General features: G+C 39.2%; 1 protein-coding gene across 2 annotated transcripts; it reads right to left on the reverse strand.

Annotated features, from left to right (window-relative positions):
• Nucleotides 1-632: 632 nt before the first annotated feature.
• tmtc4 (transmembrane O-mannosyltransferase targeting cadherins 4) lies at nt 633-20,643 on the reverse strand. Of its 2 annotated transcripts, none has more exons than XM_079821610.1 (18): nt 20,191-20,643; nt 19,880-20,079; nt 19,244-19,359; nt 18,506-18,722; nt 17,715-17,799; nt 16,908-17,002; nt 16,675-16,767; nt 16,434-16,595; nt 12,911-13,113; nt 9,757-9,931; nt 9,497-9,628; nt 9,133-9,212; nt 8,353-8,460; nt 8,114-8,255; nt 7,470-7,584; nt 1,262-1,374; nt 1,080-1,149; nt 633-859 (listed from the first exon to the last, which is right to left on the reverse strand). In XM_079821610.1, the coding sequence occupies exons 2-18, from the start codon at nt 20,039-20,041 to the stop codon at nt 711-713; spliced, it is 2,217 nt and encodes a 738-aa protein (XP_079677736.1). In that variant the 5' UTR covers nt 20,042-20,079; nt 20,191-20,643; the 3' UTR covers nt 633-710. The 2 variants fall into 2 exon arrangements, with proteins under 2 accessions (XP_079677736.1, XP_079677737.1); XM_079821611.1 differs by having other exon boundaries at nt 19,880-20,075; nt 20,434-20,633.

Genomic DNA, 20,643 nt, shown 5'->3' on the forward strand with positions numbered 1-20,643 from the left:
TTCAAGAGAAGCCAGCATGTGTGAGATGCCCCTAGGGACTGCGTTCCATCTCCTTTGAAGCCCCCATTCTGAGCTTCACTGTTTTCTTTGCTGTCATGGCTGCCGGCTTCCTACTTGGGGTGACCCTACGGCCCCAGCCTCGGCACATCAGAACAGAGACTCGCAAAACACCTTTCCGACATTAACTACAGAGGACTCGGAGGAACAAAAGGCCATGATCCAGTCCACGAGACACGTATGTCAGATACCACGGAAGGCGTGTAAACAAACATGCTAACAAAAACCATTTTGCCTAGAGTGGTGTGTGCGACTCATAGTAACTCGACATTTTAAAATGCAATTTGTTGCCATGTCCACAGTGGGGTACGTTCTTGGTGGATGGCCAAGAGTAACATACTTTGCAATTACAAAGTGTAACAGACTAATAAATAGAGGCCCAGCTGACATAACATGAGGTCAAAGATGAAAGTCAAGATAGTGGATATGTTCCATATGTCTTGAGACTACAGTTACACGTGACAAACTCATTTGAGCCGGTTAAGAAACAACAATCTTGACCTTAAAAGACAATAATGTGGCCAGAATCGAAGCAACCATGCGAGCTGTGAGTATTCATAAGACAAAAGTGAACATTAATAAGATGAATTATTTATTTATTTATGTAGAGACCGTACAAAGACTTCTGTGGCATGCAGTTATCAAAAAAAGTGTTAACCAACAGTTCTTTGCCGCTGGTCTAGTTTGCGTTTCAGCATGTTGTAGTTTTCCTTGGTCCCTGGAGCGCTGGGATCCAGTTGAAGAGACAGTTCATAGTGCCGCTTTGCCAAGTCTAGTTTTCCCCAACGGTGATATAGAACAGCTGCAGGAGCACAAAAAGACCCGTCACTTAAATCAAGGGACTGTACAGTAACTCAGCATTGGTCCCCAGTGAATGAGAGAAGAATCATTGCCACTTCGCTTTGTTTATTGATTCAATCGCACCGATTTATGCCTGTATCGTGTAACATTGCTGGAGTCAAAACTTGCACAACTGTTTTTGTGACAATACTGACATGCCAGCGGGATCCTGGGAGACTTACCAAGATTACCATGGCAACTGGCAACGTTTGGGTTGATCTTCAGCGCATTAAGAAAGAATCCTTCCGACTCCTGGGAAGCAAAGGAACATTGGTTATTATAAAGTTTCTTCTGTATCAAAGAAATAGCTCGAGTAACATTTTCACAGAAAAAGCAAAATGCTACATGGAAAAAAGTTTGTAACCTTGTATTTTTCCTGTTTCCCAAGGACATTGGCGAGGGAGAACATGATGGTGTGATCTTTTGGCAATATCTTTAATGCTTCCTTTCCAATCAGCTCAGCTTGAGCCAGATTGCCTGTAATGAAAAGACAAAACATTAAAGGGCTGATGAATTGAGAAATCAACTTTCCCTTGAGCTTTTGATATATAAAAGGTCATGGTAATATAAGAATATCCTGTAAGTTTCAGAGCTGAAAACTTAACCTTGTTAGTCAAAGAAAAGCTTTTATTGACACCAGGCCCAGCAAACGATCGATCTCAGAATGTGCCAGGCTATGACATTAAGACTTTAGTGAAGCACCGCCTCAACAGAAGAAGAACAACGCCTGATTCTGTAGCCCCACCCATCGACTCGTGCCACTAACATGACATGGGCCTACAGAGAGAGCTAAACCGCATCGAATTTCTAAACATACCACATAAGCTTCATTCGTTTTCCAATATTATGAATGCATGGATCACGTGTGGAATGCAGCGCACGTGGGTAAGACTTTGCATTTGTTCCTTCATTTCTGATCACGGATTCGTTTGTAAACAAGAGACTGGATTTGCAGACAGGATGAGATTACATGAATGAATAAAGCAACCAACACACTAATGTGAGTAAAACATGTTTTTTATATGTGACATTATTGCATGGTTACAGATCGTTTGATATAGATCTATTGATTGTGTACATGTCTAACTGCAATGTACTGGCGTGTGTGTGTGTGTGTCTGTGTGTGTGTGTGATGCACGGTTCGAGCTTATGTCCACCGATCAGGCGGGCCAAGTAATAAAAAAAAAAATAACATTCCAATCAATCGCGGGTGGATGAGAGATAAATCATTGTGCTTGTTTGATAAAGACGTTTTGCGAGCCCTGTCGGACAAATTATTCCGGTTGCCGTTTTCCCACATGCTTCAAAACAATCCCTCACGGTGTACTCGCAGGCAGCCGAAGCTCATTAAATATGCAAATCTTATCCAATCCTAGCCGTGGGCATTTACTTCCATGTCTTCAGTGCGGCACGCCCATAAAATCTGAGCGTGCAGGAGAGAGCCTCAAAACCAGGGTAGAAAATAGCCTATTACTTATTCATTATGATATTTTTGAATGTAAAACCCACGCAAACGACAACAGTATATATAAACTAGAATGTACATTTCCTGAAGAAAATGTGAGTGGTGCTTGCCGTGGCAAAACTCGCCACCCGGATAATGCAAAAAAGCAAAGCAACATGTCTGTAGGATGTTCTGGGGCTGAGATATGGCTTATTAATGTGTTTGTAAAGTTGCTAGGGTACTGTACATGGTTGCTAGGATGTGTCTATACAGTTCATAGGGTGATATTGAAAGACTATTGGCCAGTCTGAGTCAAAAGAGCCCATCCTCATGACTGTACGATGTTCTGGGGCTGAGATATGGCTTCTTTATGTTGCAATACGGTTGCTAGGGTGCTCTAAATGGTTGCTAGGGTGTGGCTATACAGTTAATGGTGTGATATTTAAAGACTATTGGCCAGTCTGAGTCAAAAGAGCCCAACTCTCTATTTCTACAATGCTCTGGTACCGAGATATGGCTTATTAATGTATTTGTACAGTTGCTAGGGTGCTGTAACTGGTTGCTAGGGCGCGGCTATGAAGTTTGAATGTCACTACTTATTAGCTGCTTGATAGGCCGATTCAAATGAGACCAGCCCCAAGTCTCTGTGATGTTATGATGCGGAGATATGATCACACAAAGTTCACAATTACCGATGTTTGCTAACATGATTAGCATGACAATCCTAACATGATTAGCATGTTGCTAGCATGATGCTAACACGATTAGCATGTTGGCAGCATGTTGCTAACATGATTAGCATGTTTCTAGCATGATGCTAGCATTTTTGCTAGCATAATGCTAACATGATTAACATGATGCTAGCATGAAGCTAACATGATTAGCATGATGTTAACATGATGCTAACATGATTAGCATGACGATGCTAACATGATTAGCATTTTGCTAGCATGATGTTAACATGATTAGCATGTTGCTAGCATGATGCTAACATGATTATCATGTTGCTAGCATGATGCTAACACGATTCTAGCATGATGCTAACATGATTAGCATGTTGCTAGCATGATGCTAACATGATTAGCATGACGATGCTAACATGATTAGCATTCTGCTAGCATGATGCTAACATGATTAGCATGACGATGCTAACATGATTAGCATTCTGCTAGCATAATGCTAACATGATTAGCATGTTGATAGCATTATGCTAACATGATTAGCATGTTTTAACTCTAAGCTAATCACTATTAGCATGTAGCTATTCACTGCTAGCATGTGTAGCACTTTGAAAGTCCAGTTTGCTAGCATGAGCCAAAAGACCCAACCCCCATGCCTCTATGATGATCTGAGGCAGAGATATAGGTTTTGGTAAACGGTTGCTAGGGTACTCTGTTTGGTTGCTATGGAGTGGCTTGACAGCATCCAATGAGGATACTGCTTGTCAGTGTGAATGATATAAACCAACCCCCATGTCTCTATGATGTTCTGAGACAGAGATATGGGTCTTGGTAAATGGTTGCTAGGCTGCTTGATAATGGTTGCTAGGGCGTGGCTAGGAAGTGTTGAAGGTGATTTGTGATTGGCTGTTGATGCCCCAAGTCAAACAAACCCACCCTCATGTTTCTATGACACTTCTATCAAAAGATATCCCTTTGATCTCTTTCAATGGAAGTCTATGGGATCAGTTGCTAGGGAGCTCTAAATGGTTGCTAGGGCGTGGCTTCAAAGGTTGACAATCATCCTGAGATAGTGATTGGCTGTCTGAGTAAATTGAGCCCACCCCCTTGTCTCTGAGACACTATGAGCCAGAGCTATGGTCAATAGAAAATCCCTATGCAATTTCTCATAGTAAGAGAAACGCATGAGTTTTATGGGACGTCCCTCCCCATTATAAGTCAATGGGGAAATTTGAGGAAATTTGGGGACCTCTAGCGCCCCAGGGGTACAACTTATACCCCATTGCGATGTGTCATCTTACAGGGCCTGTCAGCCTCTTCAAATGTGGTGACACATGAGTTTCTACAAAATCCTCTCTCAGAGTTATGACTCGTTAAAATTTTTCGCAATGTTAAGTCTATGGGATTTTTTTCGCTACTTTTTCGCCCCTGGGGCGAACATCGTACCCCCGACCCCTTAGAAAAGATATAGCACACCATTCCCGATTAAGCCGCACGTTTTGACACCTCATTCATGGGTCTGTGACAAAAGCTCTGGGAGGAGTAGCGCGCCGAAATGTTGTCCGGAATAATAATAATAAGTATGGTGGATAACAATAGTGAAGCCTTGCTACGCAAGCACCACTAAAAAGCCAGTTCATGACACCTTTAAATATAACATGAACAGTTATCTCACTTAAACCACAGGGCTTTTACTTTTCCAATAAATTAGATGTGATGATTTTTGGTTGGTGATAAAATCGATGAGAAGAAAAACTGTTTTTTACATACATAATGTGTTTACATATTTTGCTGAAATCTCCAGAATGCTTCATGAGCTTCTGGTATAGTATTCTCCCATAACAAACTGTGGTAGAAGCAAACTCTTTCCACCATATTTCAACTAGCAATATTATATATATAACATTTTAGTTTTATATTAAAACAACTTCTTAGTAATGAACTCCAGAAGCTTTGAACACCTTTAGCGTGAAGGTAGATAATATAAATATTGCTTTGACCTGTTTTGGGACAGTTCTTCAAGATTTAATTTTTTCACAATTTCCATAATCTGTGCTGCACCAGAAGTTGCTGTGGACTCGAATGCCTTTTGCACAGGCAAACCACTCACATTTTCTTCATAAAATGTAAAGATCTAGCAATTTAAAATAAAGAACATTTAACTAGTGTTTAGTGCCAGACTTTTAAAGCTACATCTCCTCTTGCACAGGTAAAAGCGTTTGTTGTGTGCCAAACCATTTCCAGCATTAAAATTGGCCTAAAGGATTGTGAAGAAGAAAATTGATTACATGTTTATATATAGTTCTAAATGTCACAAAAGGAGAATCATATAGTGTTCTTCTGTAATTTCTGTTGACTGTGCAGAGCGGATTGCTCTGGTGTGTCAGCAGCCTCCAGAAGAGAGTTTTTCCACTCCACACTCGGCTGATTCTTTTAGCTTCCTAATTAGAGGGCAACACAAGGGCTACTGACTTATTGATCTGGATGTCAAAACTCCCTCTGACCACAGACTCAGATAGATCTTCTCTCACTGGCTGGCCCTTAACAAATTCATGAGCTGCTGAGGATTCTTCCTCACTGTTGAAACCTAAATATGACTCATGGTTTATGTTCGCACACTTTCTTGATGCTTTTTCAGTTTGATCTTACGAGGAAACAATAGCAGGAGAAAACTCTAAATTCCCGTTTTCAACAATTTACTTATTTTTGGGAGGGGATCAAGTGGGACTGGAAAATGCAGAGGACGAAGATGCTGGTGCCAGTTTTTTTTTGTTTTTGGCAAGGAAAATGGACCGTGCCAAGACTCTCCAGGGAGGGCCAACCTGCCTGGGAGACGCGTTTGAATAAACGGCTTCTGTCAGGGAATCGCGCCATTCTCCACACGGCAGGGAAGAGTGGCTTTAAAACAACACACAAGGCTTTTAATACATAAATTTCAAGCATTGCTGATTCTTGCTCTTCCGGTCTAATCATGTTGGGTTCTTATGCTGGCATTTCCCGGAAAAGACATACTCTGTTAATCCCGTAATATCTTGTCAAAACAGAAACTTTTGGGAAAATGGTTCTCTCCTAATAATAAAAACACAAGCACAGAAATATATGCATATAAATATGGTTAACTGACCTAAATATATACATTTAAAAACCATTAGTAGGGCTGGTAGATAAAATTCTAAATATATCTGCAATAATTTTGCTGGCGATACAAATTCAAGAAACACTGTAAATAAAAAAATGTTGACGGTTAAGTTTTCCAAAGGCTGTCATCAGACTAGTTTTCCAAACTTTCATGAATCGCAAAATGCCAAAAGTGTTGGTAAGTTTGATTCGTTTGTGAATCAATCAGTTTTTCTGAATTCAGATTCTATGATTCTTTTGCATCCTCACAGATGTGACATAAGTAAAATATATGTAGGTAAAGTCAGTTATTACATTATTATTTATTCCATTATTTATGATATACTTTTTTTTACTAGATTTGTACCCTTTTAGTAAAAACATTTGTTATTCTGAATTCTACTTTGAAATGATGGTTCTAATTGTAAATCTTAACACATCACCAAGTATTTTAAACTTGCCCAACTATGTTACACAATTTCCTCATTATACCACACAAGGAAAAAGCATTAAAAGGTAATTCGATAATCTAATAGAAAGCCAAGTTGCTAAGTTATCTGTCCCTGTGGGGTCTGTGACGAGATGAGGGGGTGAAGATGGGGTGCAGGAGTTAATTGTTGTAAAGGGTGAACTAATTATGCAGCATGGCCCCATGTGGCAGCGTGCACCTGACGCTCAGCATCTGCAGAATGGAAGTTCACACCTCTCTCTCTCTCTCCCTCTATCACACACACAGCTATGAGCCACGGCTATACTTGGGACACACCAGACGAAAACGACAAGGCGGGAAGAATTGGGAGGACGCCAAGATCATCTGTTTACCCCCAAGGGCAGGGTCAAGGTCACGATTAATGAGAACACTCACTCAGCTTATACATACATGACTGGCCCTGTCTGTGCGTAACAATACAAATCTATACTGCATTGTTAAACATGCAAAAGACTATGTACAGTCAACAAACTAAACTCCAACAGGATGAAGCTCACTACCCTTTGAAACGCTTATATACACCAATACAAATATTAAATATCGAATTAAGTTCAAATGATTTTATTATGTGAAAAGAAAGACCGCAGAGTAATATAAGACACTATGTTGCTTTGTTTGTAGGAATAATTTGCCTGGGACAATGGCTAATTAAATAGTTTAGCAGTCATTATATAAAATAATTGACTATGGAATGCCGCAACAGACCAATCAGAATCAAGTATTCCAGACTGCATGTACTAAGAGAAGTACATCAGCAACAAGTATACTAATTTTTCTGTTTGTGACAGGATGAACTGACCTTTTAAACTAACCAACCCAATAAATTCCAACTGCATCTTACCAGTGTTGTCCAACAGTATGACCATGTTGTTCCATGCCAGGCTATGGTCAGGCTTCAGCATGGTGGCATTCCTCCAGGCATTTAGCGCGTCAATGCTGCGGTTCAGGTCTGCATACTAGAGATAAAGCAAGCACCAAAAAAGTCTCATGCTTTACACTGTAATTTTTTTTATCATTTTATTCTACTAGAAAAAAAGGGGGAAAGGGCAGGGAAATGTAGGCGAGATTCAAACTAGCATTTCCTGCATGAGCAACAAGGCTCAACAGCATGTTCATTAACCACTAGTCCACATATTTGATAAAACTGCTTTGAAGTTGATAATTCATGGAGTACAGGAATCAAATGTTCATTAACACAAAAATAGCATGTCATTACACATCAAATTGACAATATTTAGAGCGGAATAGACAATTTCTTGCCATAATTAATAATAAATTGCACCATGTTGGTTTGTACTCACACAGGAAGAGTGAACATAATAGCGCAGGACCAAAACCACAACAGACATAATAAAAATCTTTGCTGTAAGATTAATGAAATTGATGTTTATGGGGCATATGGGGAAATGTCAATCATAAGTAAGAAAACATGCTTTAAATGCATTGAAGGCTGGATGCAAATTACAGAGAAAACAAATCGCTTACCAGTCGTCCCAAATTATAATAACAGTCTGGGTACTTTTTCCTAAATCGAATGGCGTTCCAATAGCTCTGTTCAGCCTTGTCAAACTGTTTCAGACTGTTCTGCACAATACCCAAATTCATCCAAGCTGCAGCAAAATCAGGCCTAAATCAATCAAAGAATCAAGGATGAATTAAAGGTTTGGAACAACTACTCAACTGATATATTTAAACTAAAAATCTTCATTTCAATCTCCACTCACTGGATATGAACCGCAGCTGACAGGAGCTCTTCGGCTTCCCTTAACTCGTTTCTTTCCTTTAATATATTGCCAAGATTGTTCATTGCATGAACGTACTTGGGGTGTAATCTGTACCAACAACAAACAGAAAAAGCATATACAGTCAAAGCAAAAATTATTCAGACACCAGATATAATTTTTTACTAGTGGGTGCAGGACACTATAGTTAATTTATATAAGTGAGGATGGCAAAATAAAGTAAACTGTGACATATTATACCCAAAAATTCTTCAAACAGTGGACTTTTGGGACCAAAATTATTCAGACACTTTCACCTGACCATGTTTTGCTTAAGTGTTTTTTCTTTAATTGCTAATGTGACCTTTTACACCACAGACAGAACAAAATTTCTAAAGCATTGCTTGGTAATTGGTTGACCTAAATTGGTATTATCTAATTGTGTACTTAAATTTAACAGCTGACTGGTTAATTGTAATCCATTACATACCTTTCTATCAAAGTTATCTGACATTATCAAGATGAATTTGTTCTGACAGTTTAACTCTGAGTTCTTGTCATATTTTATTACAATTTTCTAAACTATAGTGAATAAACTGATAATGTGAGAAAATGTTGAAGGTGTCTAAATAAATGTTGGTTTGACTGTATGTGGAAATAAAGTGAACAATAACTTTTATGTCGCATAATAGACATTACATTACACTGTTGAAAGTGCTGAAAGCAGAAAGATTTGAGTGTTTTGCCAAACTGAATATGATGGAATCATGACTTTTTTTTTACCTCACTGCCTCCCTGTAGTACTTGACCGCAGCACTCTGGTTGCCTCTGTCAGCAAGGCTTTTGCCAACATTATAATGCACCTGTTCAAGGAAGGAGAAAGTTAGAGAGCTCATAAAGTAATTAACTCGCTGGTGTGCAAAACTGGACTGAATACAATTATTTTATTCGATTTTGTCAGTTATTTTTTATTTAGTAATTTAGCTGTTGCTTTAAATCTAAACTGACTCACAGTACACTTATTACAGGTTCAGCTCCTCTCCCTCAAGGTATTTTGTGTGTGATGGGTAAGCTGAAGTTACCGTAATGGATTTCACCAATGGAGTGGAGTTAAACTGCAGTATGGGAGGGAGGTGTGCAGTCTCACCTTGGCATTGAGCGGGCAGACAGACAGGGCGCTGGTGAAGAGACTCTGTTCAGACCTCCACTGCTGACTGCGCTGTGCAGAGCGCGCCACGTTCACACACAGCAGCGTCAACGTGGCCGCTCTCAGCAGCCTCTGCGGTCATCCCACAGACACGAGACGTAAACACAAACTCAACGGAACATTAGTTACAGTGATTTATGGTCTGATGGTGAATATTAGGAGGTGACAAGTGGGAAATTGGGGTAGAACAGGTGACATACCTTGTGTTTCCTCCAGTGGCAGCTACAGTAGCCCACAGCGTAGGCAAGAATGAGGCAGTAGCCCGCTGAGGAGAGGTACAGCACACGCTCGGCTATCACAAACCCCACCCTGAAGAACAGATTACTGGCTGGCAAGAATGGAATCACCAGCAGTACTAAGCCAAACGTCAGAGTCCTAAAACACAGAGAACATAACATACATTTTTACTAAATGTAAGCTTTCATTTATAAAGGACACTTTAAATTGATCAAAAGTGACAGTGAAGACGTTTTCAAATAATTGCTGTTCTTTTGAACTTTCTATCTATCAATGAATCCTGGAGAAAAAAAGTACTACATAATTAGGAGCACAATGTTTTCAACATTGATAATAAGAAATGTTTCTTAAACACCAAATTAGAATATTAGAAAGATTTCTGATGGATCATGTGACACTGGAGTAATGGCAGGACATCACAGGAATAAATTAAAACTTAAATGACTGGTTTCACAGACAGGGCTTTAGTTCAATTCGGGTATTTAAAGGTCCCATGGCATGAAATTTTCATTTTATGAGGTTTTTCAACATTAATATGAGTTCCCCTAGCCTGAATATTGTCCCCAAGTGGATAGAAATGTTGATCGGTGTAAACCCGAGTTCTGGCTGTCTCTCTCTGCCTTTGAGAAAATGACAGGCCAGACGAGCCAATCCTGAAGTCTCCTGGTTTGACGTCCAAGCAGGAACGGTTACCTCCCTTTCCTCCACCCAGAGAATCTGGCACGCCCATGCAAACGCTCGAGAGATCATTCCTTGTGAACGAGTGAATGCTGCCAGTTTCTCAGTGTTTGGATGTACAAATGAAAACAGAAGTCTTTTTTCAGTTCCTTCTGATCTGTGATCAGTGATTTCTTATGTGTAGCTAATTATTTATTATTCGTGCACACACTGCGGCTTCTCTCTCTCCCGACAGAGCGGTGTTTTCGTGTTTTCTATCTTGTGAGTCAGTGTTTTTGTACGTCCTCGTCGCGTCTATCGGTTCTAAAATGTGCATACAGTCATGAGTTTCTGCTCAACATCGGCCTCACACACGCCGAAGCTCGGGCTGCACTGGCCGTTGGCCTTCAACATCCCCGACCCACAGTACTGCATCTGGCCCACAGCGGAGGCACCAAACGCGGCGTGAGATTAAGCAGAAGGGGGGTAAGCGTGAGCATATTCGGGCTAGCCAGCCTAGCCCCACAATAAACTGGATTACATTCGATTACTGCTGTGTCTTTGTTTGCGCTGTGTACTCAACGCGCGTCACTGACGCTTTTATTTTATTTTAAAAATAATGCTATTATCAACACTTACTTTTAACTCGTTCATCTGGACAGCTGTAATGGTACATTGCATGTGTTACAAAGTTGGTAATAATGATGAAGACGGACTCGGTGTGACTGGGACTCGTGTTTATTCAGAACTCTCAGATACAAACACAATAAACTCGCGCTGACAGACAGCGCTCTCATAACTCAGTAGTTACTATAAATAACTTTGTTAGCGATCGCTGAGCTCCGTCTCTGGTACGTTAGTGATGTCCGGTTCGCGAACGATCTTTCTTTTGAACCTGTTCTTTTTAGTGAACCGAATCAGTTCACCAAATCGGACTGAATCGTTCTAAACGGTTCGCGTCTCCAGTCAGCGCTGATCCATAATTTACTAAAGTTACTAACTTTCTGACATGAGTGACAGTCCCTCCGACTAGAAATAGACTAATAACCTGAAGTATATGCTGTAACTACAACAGTTCAGACATGCTGAGAACTGATGTGAAGTGAACTCAGGTCCATCCATCTCTCTGGCAGCAGCTCGTGCCTGCTCGTGCCTCGTAGACCAAGTTAAACCACGCCCCCTCCGCTCATTTAAAATACAAAGATGTCAGCCAATCACAACAGTGGGCGTTTTTACTGAAGTCTCACAGCAGACACGCCTCTTGAAGCAGGGCATTCAGCCACAGGGCAAACAGCAGTATTGAAAAAATGCCTTTTATTTCTAAATTATGACATTTTATGATGTAAAAGTCATACTAACAATATAAGTACACCTCAGGAAACATTATAAAATAATAGAAAAATGCCATGCCATGGGACCTTTAAAAAGCTTTTATAAAAAATAAATAAACATTATTGGTGTGCATCTTGATATAAAACAATGGCACTGATATATTTTAAGATATGTCAGTGCAAGTTACTTTCAGTTATAACAGCAGCTCAAACATGCATTTGCTTAAACCTTGTCTGTGAAACCGGGGTAAAATATAAACAAATTTTAGTATTTTAAATTGTAGTAAATACTGTTTTACTGCATTTTTTCCTCAAATAAATTCAGCCTTGGGGAGTAAAACAAAACAAAACAAAAAAAACATTAAAAACATCTTACCGTCCCCAAACTTTTGAACGGTAGTGTTTTTATTGATATAAACTAAATATATAGATGCAATATTTTAAGACAAAAATCAAGCGTAGCATCAGTTCTGGAAGGTCACATGAGTCAAGTTCGCATCAGCTGACTGTCAGCTGATCACATCTACCTATAGGGATACAGCGTCTATCCCAGCATTCATATATAAGCTCCTTCAGTACTATCAGCAGCTATCGCGGTCCCCAGAGCTCAATTACCCTCCTCCATCCCCAGCTCCTCCTCTTGTCCAGTCAGGATTTGGTATTTTGATTCCCCTTGAATCAGACTAAACCTGAATTATTTTGGGTTATTGCTGCGCTCCCTGCTCTTATCCATGCTAGGGTGCATGGATGCGCAGGGAGTTCTTGCCCAGAACAGAACCATACCGCCAATCCAAACTGTATGCTAATAGTCAATGATCTTTGACGATAGTGGTCCTGACAGGTTGTATTATCACAGCCCAAACTTAGAGTATTAAACATAAAATAAATAGTTGCCTTAGATTTTAGTTGTCATTACTTTTTAATTGTCAAGTATTTTGTGTTTCGGGGAAAAAAAACAAAGCATACAGGATTGAAATTAAATGACATAAGTAATAAATGTGACCAATCCATTAAAAGAAGTCTTAAAGTAGTATTACAGTATGGCAACTGTATAGATTGTAACAACAACTAAGCTGTCTTCTCAAGTCATCACAAAGCATGTCTTGTTTTGATACAGTGCTGCTCTTACCTTCTTTTATTGCTGTCCTGTGAGCACAGAGCTTGGCTTACCAAGCCCATCAGACAGCACCACAGCACAAGAGGCCAGACAATCCTCCAATCAGTGGCTGATTTAATCAGAGGAACACAGCCCATTGACCAATCAAAACACAACCACCAGGGACACAGCAGCAGCCAGGCATTCAAGGAGTAGTAGTAATTATAGTTCACAATCTGAGAAGAGAGAAAGAGAGCAGAGAAGAGGAACATGTGAAAACATTGCACAGTCTGTATGGGGTAAATAAATGACTAATACAATTATATTAAAGTGTATAGTTTATATCTGTTTTGATTAGGGTTGTCACAATACCAACATTTTAGTTGTCAGTACCAATTCCAATGTTTTAAATGCATGGTTTTAGATACAAATTTTGATACCACAGCAAAAGCTATTATTATTTTATAAATAAAATGTATACATAAATACATTTTTAAATAATACTAATTATTATAATACTAATTATTAATACTATTATTATTAGTAGTAGTAGTAGTATTGAAATACTAATATATACAGAGAAAACAGTGACAAGTAAGCAAGTCTTTTTTTCTTCTAAATACAGTTTTAACTACAAAAATAACTTACCATAACTGAATGATAATATTTCAAAAGATTACAAAAAGTCTATGTTTCCGGTCGCCATAGACAGCAGAGAATAGACTAGACACATGAATGTTACATATGTGTGACATGCTTAATATTATTAGGCGCAATAAGCGAAGTACTCGTGCACAGGAAGTTGCCTCTCGGACAGTGCGTCTTCTCAGGGTTCAATGGGCTTTTGTAAGAAAAATATCCATATTTAAAACTTTATAAAGTAAAATATCTAGCTTCCGGCTGACCTTCCGTATTCAACTTCCAAAGTGTAATGCCTCTTGCAGTTCAAAATGCTTACGCTACATTCTAGTGATATGTCACGGCAGTTATGCTTTTTTCGTAAGTTGAATACGGAAATCGGTCTGTTGGAAGCTAGATTTTTTACTTTATATTGTTTTAAATATGGATATATTTTCCCCATCGATTCGCTTCAGAAGGCCTTTATTAACCCCCCAGAGCTGTGTGGATTACTTTTATTATGGGTGGATGTGCTTTTTTGAGCTTCAAACTCATTGGACCCCATCACTGCCATTATAAAGCTTGGAAGCGTCAGGATATTTATTAATATAATTCCGATTGTGTTCATCAGAAAAAAAGAAAGTCATATACACCTAGGATAACTTGAGGGTGAGTAAATCATGGGCTAATTTTCATTTTAAAGGTGCAGTGTGTAGTATTTATGAGGATCTATTGACAGAAATGCAATATAATATACATAACTATGTTTTCAGTGGAGTATAAAGACCTTACATAATGTACCATTATGTTTTTATTACCTTAGAATGAGCCATTTCGATCTACATACATTGCAGGTCCCCTTAAAGTGAAATCGCCATTTTGCACAGTCATGTTTCTACAGTAGCCCTAAGCGGACAAATTTCTCTACAGAGCGCTAGTCACCGACTGCTCTCTCCGACAATGTCATTTTTGTCCTGTGTCGGCCACCGTAGCTTTTCTATGTGCTCCGCAATTCACAACCTCCCCACTAGATGCTGCTAAAAATTAGGGCTGTGCATCACCAACAATGTCACGATGCGATACGCATCACGATACGTCACGATACGATACGTATCATGATATGGAGAAATTTGGAATTAAATTTGGAGTTTAGTAACAGTAATATCAGTTTATTGAATAACCAGTGTTATTAAAAAAAAAAAAGAGTTAAATTAAATAAATAAATTGTCACAAAAAAAAAACTCTGGAAAGCCTTGGTTCTTGATTATTTTGGATATATATAAGGTACAATACATGGCAAATTTTGGAATGTAAAACAAATCAAAACAAATTTGGGAAAACAAATCTCTTAACTAATGGTGTAAACTATGGGAGACAGTTGTACTATAATATTACAGGTAAAAATGAACTGATTTGTACAAACACTTAAAATACACAAAATTACATGTTTTTTTATAATAATAAAGTTATAATATTAACTTTACAAATTACATAATCATATACACATTTTTTTTAATATAAACATTTAAATGGGGGCGGTCATAAAAACTTGCCAGATTAATTCAAACATGCATTCAATATTGAAGAACATTACAAATTATAATGAATATGGAATATGGTCATGGGCGTCGGAACCATTGTATGTGGGTGGGACAAGACCCACCCACTTTTTACGATCAATGATATTGGACCCACTCACTTTTATCGTCTCTAACATTCAGCACATGTCTGTTTACCTACCCCTAATCGATAAACACTTATTATTAAACACGTTAGACGCTTTTTTCCACTTTTCTAATATTTTATTCATTTTTATTGAAAATAAATGCCTTTCCGATCTGATATGTGATGGGAAAAGTGAGAAGATTGAGTTCTGCGAAAGGCGGACTCGAACCGCGGGTCGATTTGTGTCAACTAGATGCCGTGTGTCTAACTACACTGCTGCCGCTCTTAATGACATGGCGATTTCCGTAATTTTGTCTTTCTGAACTATACGTTTAGCAAGCAAAGCGGTATATTGTACTTAATGTAATTGGCATGTACTCCAGTAAAAAAAGTCTGAGGACCCACCCAAATCTTTTTTGCTTCCGACGCCCATGAATATGGTACATATATTTAGCAAAATGCTCCTCTCTAGAGTCAATTTTTCTAGCTGACTAACGAGTTTATGGACACTGGATATATATTTTTGATTTTCTGAGGTAAACGTTACATGACATTGTTTACAAGCTTTTACTGGCGCCTTTCTGCGTTTGAAACACTGATTGCGATTCCATGTTACATGATACGGATTTCGGTAAGTTGTACTCTACCTTTTAACACACGTTCAGATGTTCATTCATGTTTATTTTGCTCTGTAACTGGTATTAAGTATTAATGCGGAAGAGAAGAACACTGTTCACGTGAGCTGCGCGCCGCCGCTTCTCTAGAGCTGAGCTGCGCCAAAGCGATCTCACACCACAGCGCCAAAACGGTATGTTTTTGAATTTCGTAATACAATGGACATAATTAGAAATCCGAGACTTTGTTTTATATCAATAGCAACAAAGCACAAAGAGTATTGCTATTTAATGGATGATGTGAGGCTGCAATGCTCCGTTCATTCATTAACTAAAAACCTCTTCTCCATTGTGAATGTCTTGCACTGCTGCTCGCGTCGCGTTGGTTACATTCAAAAGCACACAGTATCGATCCGGCAGCTGCTGTATCGATAGGAGTTCAGGACGATGTATCGCTGTATCGATATTCTAAGCACAGCCCTACTAAAATCACACACTGCACATTTAAAGTGAACTACTCCTTTAATGTTAATCACTCACTGCTCTTGACTGAATTACTTTTGTAGCTTTAATAAGAATCGGTATATTTTTCCCGCATTTTTCTTCAATAGAGTGCAGTCCTATCAAAAGTTCTATTCAAAAACCAAACGACTGCTTACCCTCAGCATAACATTCTCAGCAAATGATGCTGGGTTATCCACCTCGGTGAAAGATGGAGGCCCAGTTCCCATGATCCTCCATCTTGCGTACAAAAGAAAGGAACCACCAAGAAAGAGAAGAGCCAACCTCATAAGCAAACCGCTCCGCACTAACCCACCAATCTGGGTGTGAAAGAGAAAGTATATATATCAATCCAAAGTTTGTTTGGGTCTAAAGAGCGACTGTGAATAAAACACTTACATCAGATGATTTTCTCCTGGACAGCAGCCGGTGAGTGAGCTCATATATGTTCAGATTACAGACCATGAGAATATCATAAGCAGCATTCACTCCCTTCGGACACAGAAGAAAAGAACAAGGGTCTGTGTTGTAAAAATTGATGAGGGATTATCTAACATACTTTACATATATGCTAATACCACACTGCATTTGATATGCAGCTCTGTCTCATTTGTAAACATATTTTCACTCACCAAAACCGTAATGCCTTGCTCCTTGCACAGCATGGCTACAGCACAAAGAAGAATGCTTCCAAATATCCACAACACAGAGAACTTTCTATCACCACCTACAGAGAAAAATTCACGAGCAACTAAATGAAACAGTATGCTTGGTACAACATAAGATATATATTTTCAGCAATATTCCAACACGCTGTGTCTGTAGTGTATATTAGAGGATTAATTCAACCACAAATGCAATTTAGTCATTATTTATTCACTGTTCCAAGTCATTACAAACTGTATGACTTGCCTTCTTTTTTATAAAATTACAATGAATGAGGACTGAAGCTTTAAAGCTTCCAATAGCACATAAAAGCACTATAAAAGTATCCATAATAGGGTACATGGAGTCCATGAACAAATTAATTCAGATCTTTTCTCAGTGGATCAAGTTCACAAAACCAGTCTGCATGATCTCAATGATCTTTTCGAAGAGGTTAACAGCCCCGCTGAAGGGGAAATTGTCATTGAATAATTACTTAATTTTAGTCAATTTCTCACACAAAATCAAATTTGAGACTTCAGAAGACATACAATACAGTACACAAGTTGAATGGACTACTTTTGTGTCTTTTTTTAAATCCTGAAAACCAAAGGCCAAAAACGAGTCCAGCTTCATGGAAAAGAGCAACCAGTGCATTTCTCAAAAATTCTCCTTTTATGTTCCACAAACACAATAAACAACATCCGAGTAAATTACATAATTAAATTTTTTGGAAAAATTACTTGCAATTTTATTGCACTAAATTGAACTAGTGCTTTAGTTTATCAACTGACCTTGAAACGCTTTGCAGTAAACCAGAAAGGAGAGCTGAAAAAAGAGGGCACACAACAAATCTGCTCTGCCAACAATGCCAGCCACCTACAAGACAGAGAGCCAACAAAGAAGATTATTCAGAAGATCAACTATATACTTCAGAGAGCTAAAGGACAGTGTCACATCAAGCATTATCCATCATCAAGCAGGTCACGGCCGTTAAATCCACCCCAAGGGCATTAGTTTTAATAGCTACGCATTTTACACCTAAACCAATGAAATCCTGCTTGTACATTAAAGACAAAAAACGGGCAGCATAAAAACATCCTTCGCCATCCTTTCGTCTGTGAAATTGCCTGTATTTCTGGCAGTGCCAAATTAACGGTGTAGGCAGGAGGCATCACTCATTACAGAACTGCAGTCGGCCTTGGCTGGAGTCCTGGGGCCACTTTCTTTGATACATCCCGTAGGCCCAAGTCAGTGGTCTCTCTGAACCTCACCCCCTCCAGGTCTAGGGCCAGTCTTTCTGAACCTGATTAAAGAGCAGACACCGGAGCATCGCCAGCCTCTACCGTGCTCGGACGCATACATGGCAGGTCAGAGCGAGCGCTCGGTAACTATTAATAGCCATGGCTGACTGTAGAGCCCACCTATGTGATGTACACCAGCTGCGTGAAGCTTTCTTCTCCACGGGCCTTGTAATGTATATTTCATGCAACATCAATGAACATTGTGATATTGAGCATTGTAGTCGGAGATTGTTTACCGGGCAGAGACGGCCTGCTGAATAACGTCTTCCCACTCTACTTACACTTTCCGTGTGAACTGGATGTGCAGCAAAGAAGAGCGCAGCCAGGAAGGAAGCTTTCGGAGAGAGATTGAGTTTCGCCCCTCTTCCATCGTGAACCAGGCCGCCAATTAATATTGCAAACACATCGATCATTAACACTGAAATAACACAGTGGAGGGCAACATTGAGCATGTGGAAGCCGATCGGATGCAATCCACCAGCCAAGAGGTAGTTGATCCTGGGAAAATAGGATACCACAGCCAGAATTATTCAAACTAACTTTGACCTTGTACAGTGATCACAAAAGTTTTGTATTTCTGGAACACCAAAAAGCTGAGATACGATGGCATACAGACGTAGCAGCATTATAAAGTAACTTTTATGGTCGAGTTGGGATAACAGTCCATTACTGATGCAAAACGATGTCATTCTCATTAGCAGCATGCAGGACATGAATTATGCCCCCTATATAGTCTCCTCACAGTAAGCAGTCAAATGCCAAAGACAATTCTGAAATGAGTTTGAAAAAAGGCAATATATGCATCCAATTTTAATGTCAATTATTGTGGCGTTTGGTGAAGAAGCACTTGAGGGACCTCTTTTGATTTCCCACTGAGAATAAAATTACAAGTCCACACATCTAATACATGCAAAGAGGTTTGAAAATATTCACTATAAGCAAATTGGCCTATTACCTTGTGTTAATCATCAGTCACACAGAAGTAATTGAAATACACTTTTGTCTTTGTGGTAACATACCTGAAGGTCAGGACAGTCAGTGGCCGGTAGGATTTGTGACTGGAGTTGCTACTTAAGTTACTTCCCCAAAAGTCATTTTTCCAGATGTTACTCAGAGGAGTGTCAGGATTCAAATCCTGCGACGTGTAGAAATCACAATGGTTTTCCATAAAAAAATACAATTTATTTATTATATTATAGTATAAAATATAATTTATTTAAATATGCTGTATTAGAAAAGTTTTAGCTCTATGCACACACAAAATACTGCAATCCAATAGACTTGAGATAACAGCCAATCAATCAAACTTAAGACTGTAAGACAAATCGGTTGAGGCAATGTGTAAACACTGCAAAAGTCTGCAAATATCACATAGTAAGGTAGCAACATGTTTTGTTATGTTGAAATCACAAGGGGGAGTTTACCCAAAATGTAAAAATTCAATCATACTCAAAACTGAATCTCAAAGCTCATTTTCTTACGATGAAAATGAATGGCCAATCCTTTGTCATTGTATGGAAAACTCCCATGAATTATATGGGTTTGGAACAACATGAGGGCAAGTAAATTATGTAGATTTTTAGGTAAACTATTCCTTTCATAATTATATTCTGAATAAATAATTAAATAGGCAAGGTGTAGGGAGGGGTTAATACCTTGTTATTGATGATGGCTTCTGAATCATCAAAGACAAAGTCCCCATCATAGCTGTTTATGAAACAGATCAGGGCAACAAAGGCAGTGACCAACCTAGAGTGCAAGGTTCCCAATTTTGGCAGGGGGATGTGATGATCCCAATAAGGCTCAGAAAGCACCATCTTTCATGTGGTTTCTGTTCATTCTGACCCACCACTGTCTTTGCAGAACAAAGAAAGCAGGTCGACGGTTAAAATAGCAAACTAGCACTCCAAAAAGACTTCCAAAATCAAAACATTTCACGAGAAGGGTGCACAGACTGGAAACATACCTACTGTATACACTAAAGAGATCTGTTAGAAAAGGCAGTGTGACATCTCAGCACAGTTGCATGCTATGCTGCATGGTTGTACACGCAGATGCATGCAATGCATAGCAACCGGCTGTCACGGCGAGCAAAGGATACTAAACCAGTCACACTTTTTACGTTTTCTACACATATATTCTGCTCGCGCGCGAATGACGCTTGTCAAAACATGATTCACAAATATTAATAGTATAAACGTGCACTGACGTCAATGACTGTCTGCCCGCCGAAGAGGACGATTTGCAATCTGTAGGAGACGAGCAATACAGGCTTTACATCACCGGTGTCATAAATACGATGCACAAATCGCTAAACCACACGAATGCGAAAATAAAGGCTTAATACGTGGCTAAACGATGGCTGATCCCTGAATGAGCCTCTCTCGCTTGTACTTCCTGGCTGCGAGCGGAGAAGAAT

The sequence above is a fragment of the Gobio gobio genome (assembly GCF_949357685.1).
Source record: "Gobio gobio genome assembly, chromosome: 7".
Taxonomy (NCBI): Eukaryota; Metazoa; Chordata; class Actinopteri; order Cypriniformes; family Gobionidae; genus Gobio; species Gobio gobio.

What these genes read in the sequence shown, in the direction of transcription:
- tmtc4 (XM_079821610.1), bottom strand. Translation starts at nt 20,041, where the DNA reads ATGGTGCTTTCTGAGCCTTATTGGGATCATCACATCCCCCTGCCAAAA. An exon ending in CTGAGAATGTTATGCTGAGG is followed by an intron (nt 13,114 to 16,433) that starts GTAAGCAGTCGT and finishes CTCTCTTCTCAG; the next exon opens with ATTGTGAACTATAATTACTA. An exon ending in ATTATAATTTGGGACGACTG is followed by an intron (nt 7,585 to 8,113) that starts GTAAGCGATTTG and finishes CTTTATCTCTAG; the next exon opens with TATGCAGACCTGAACCGCAG.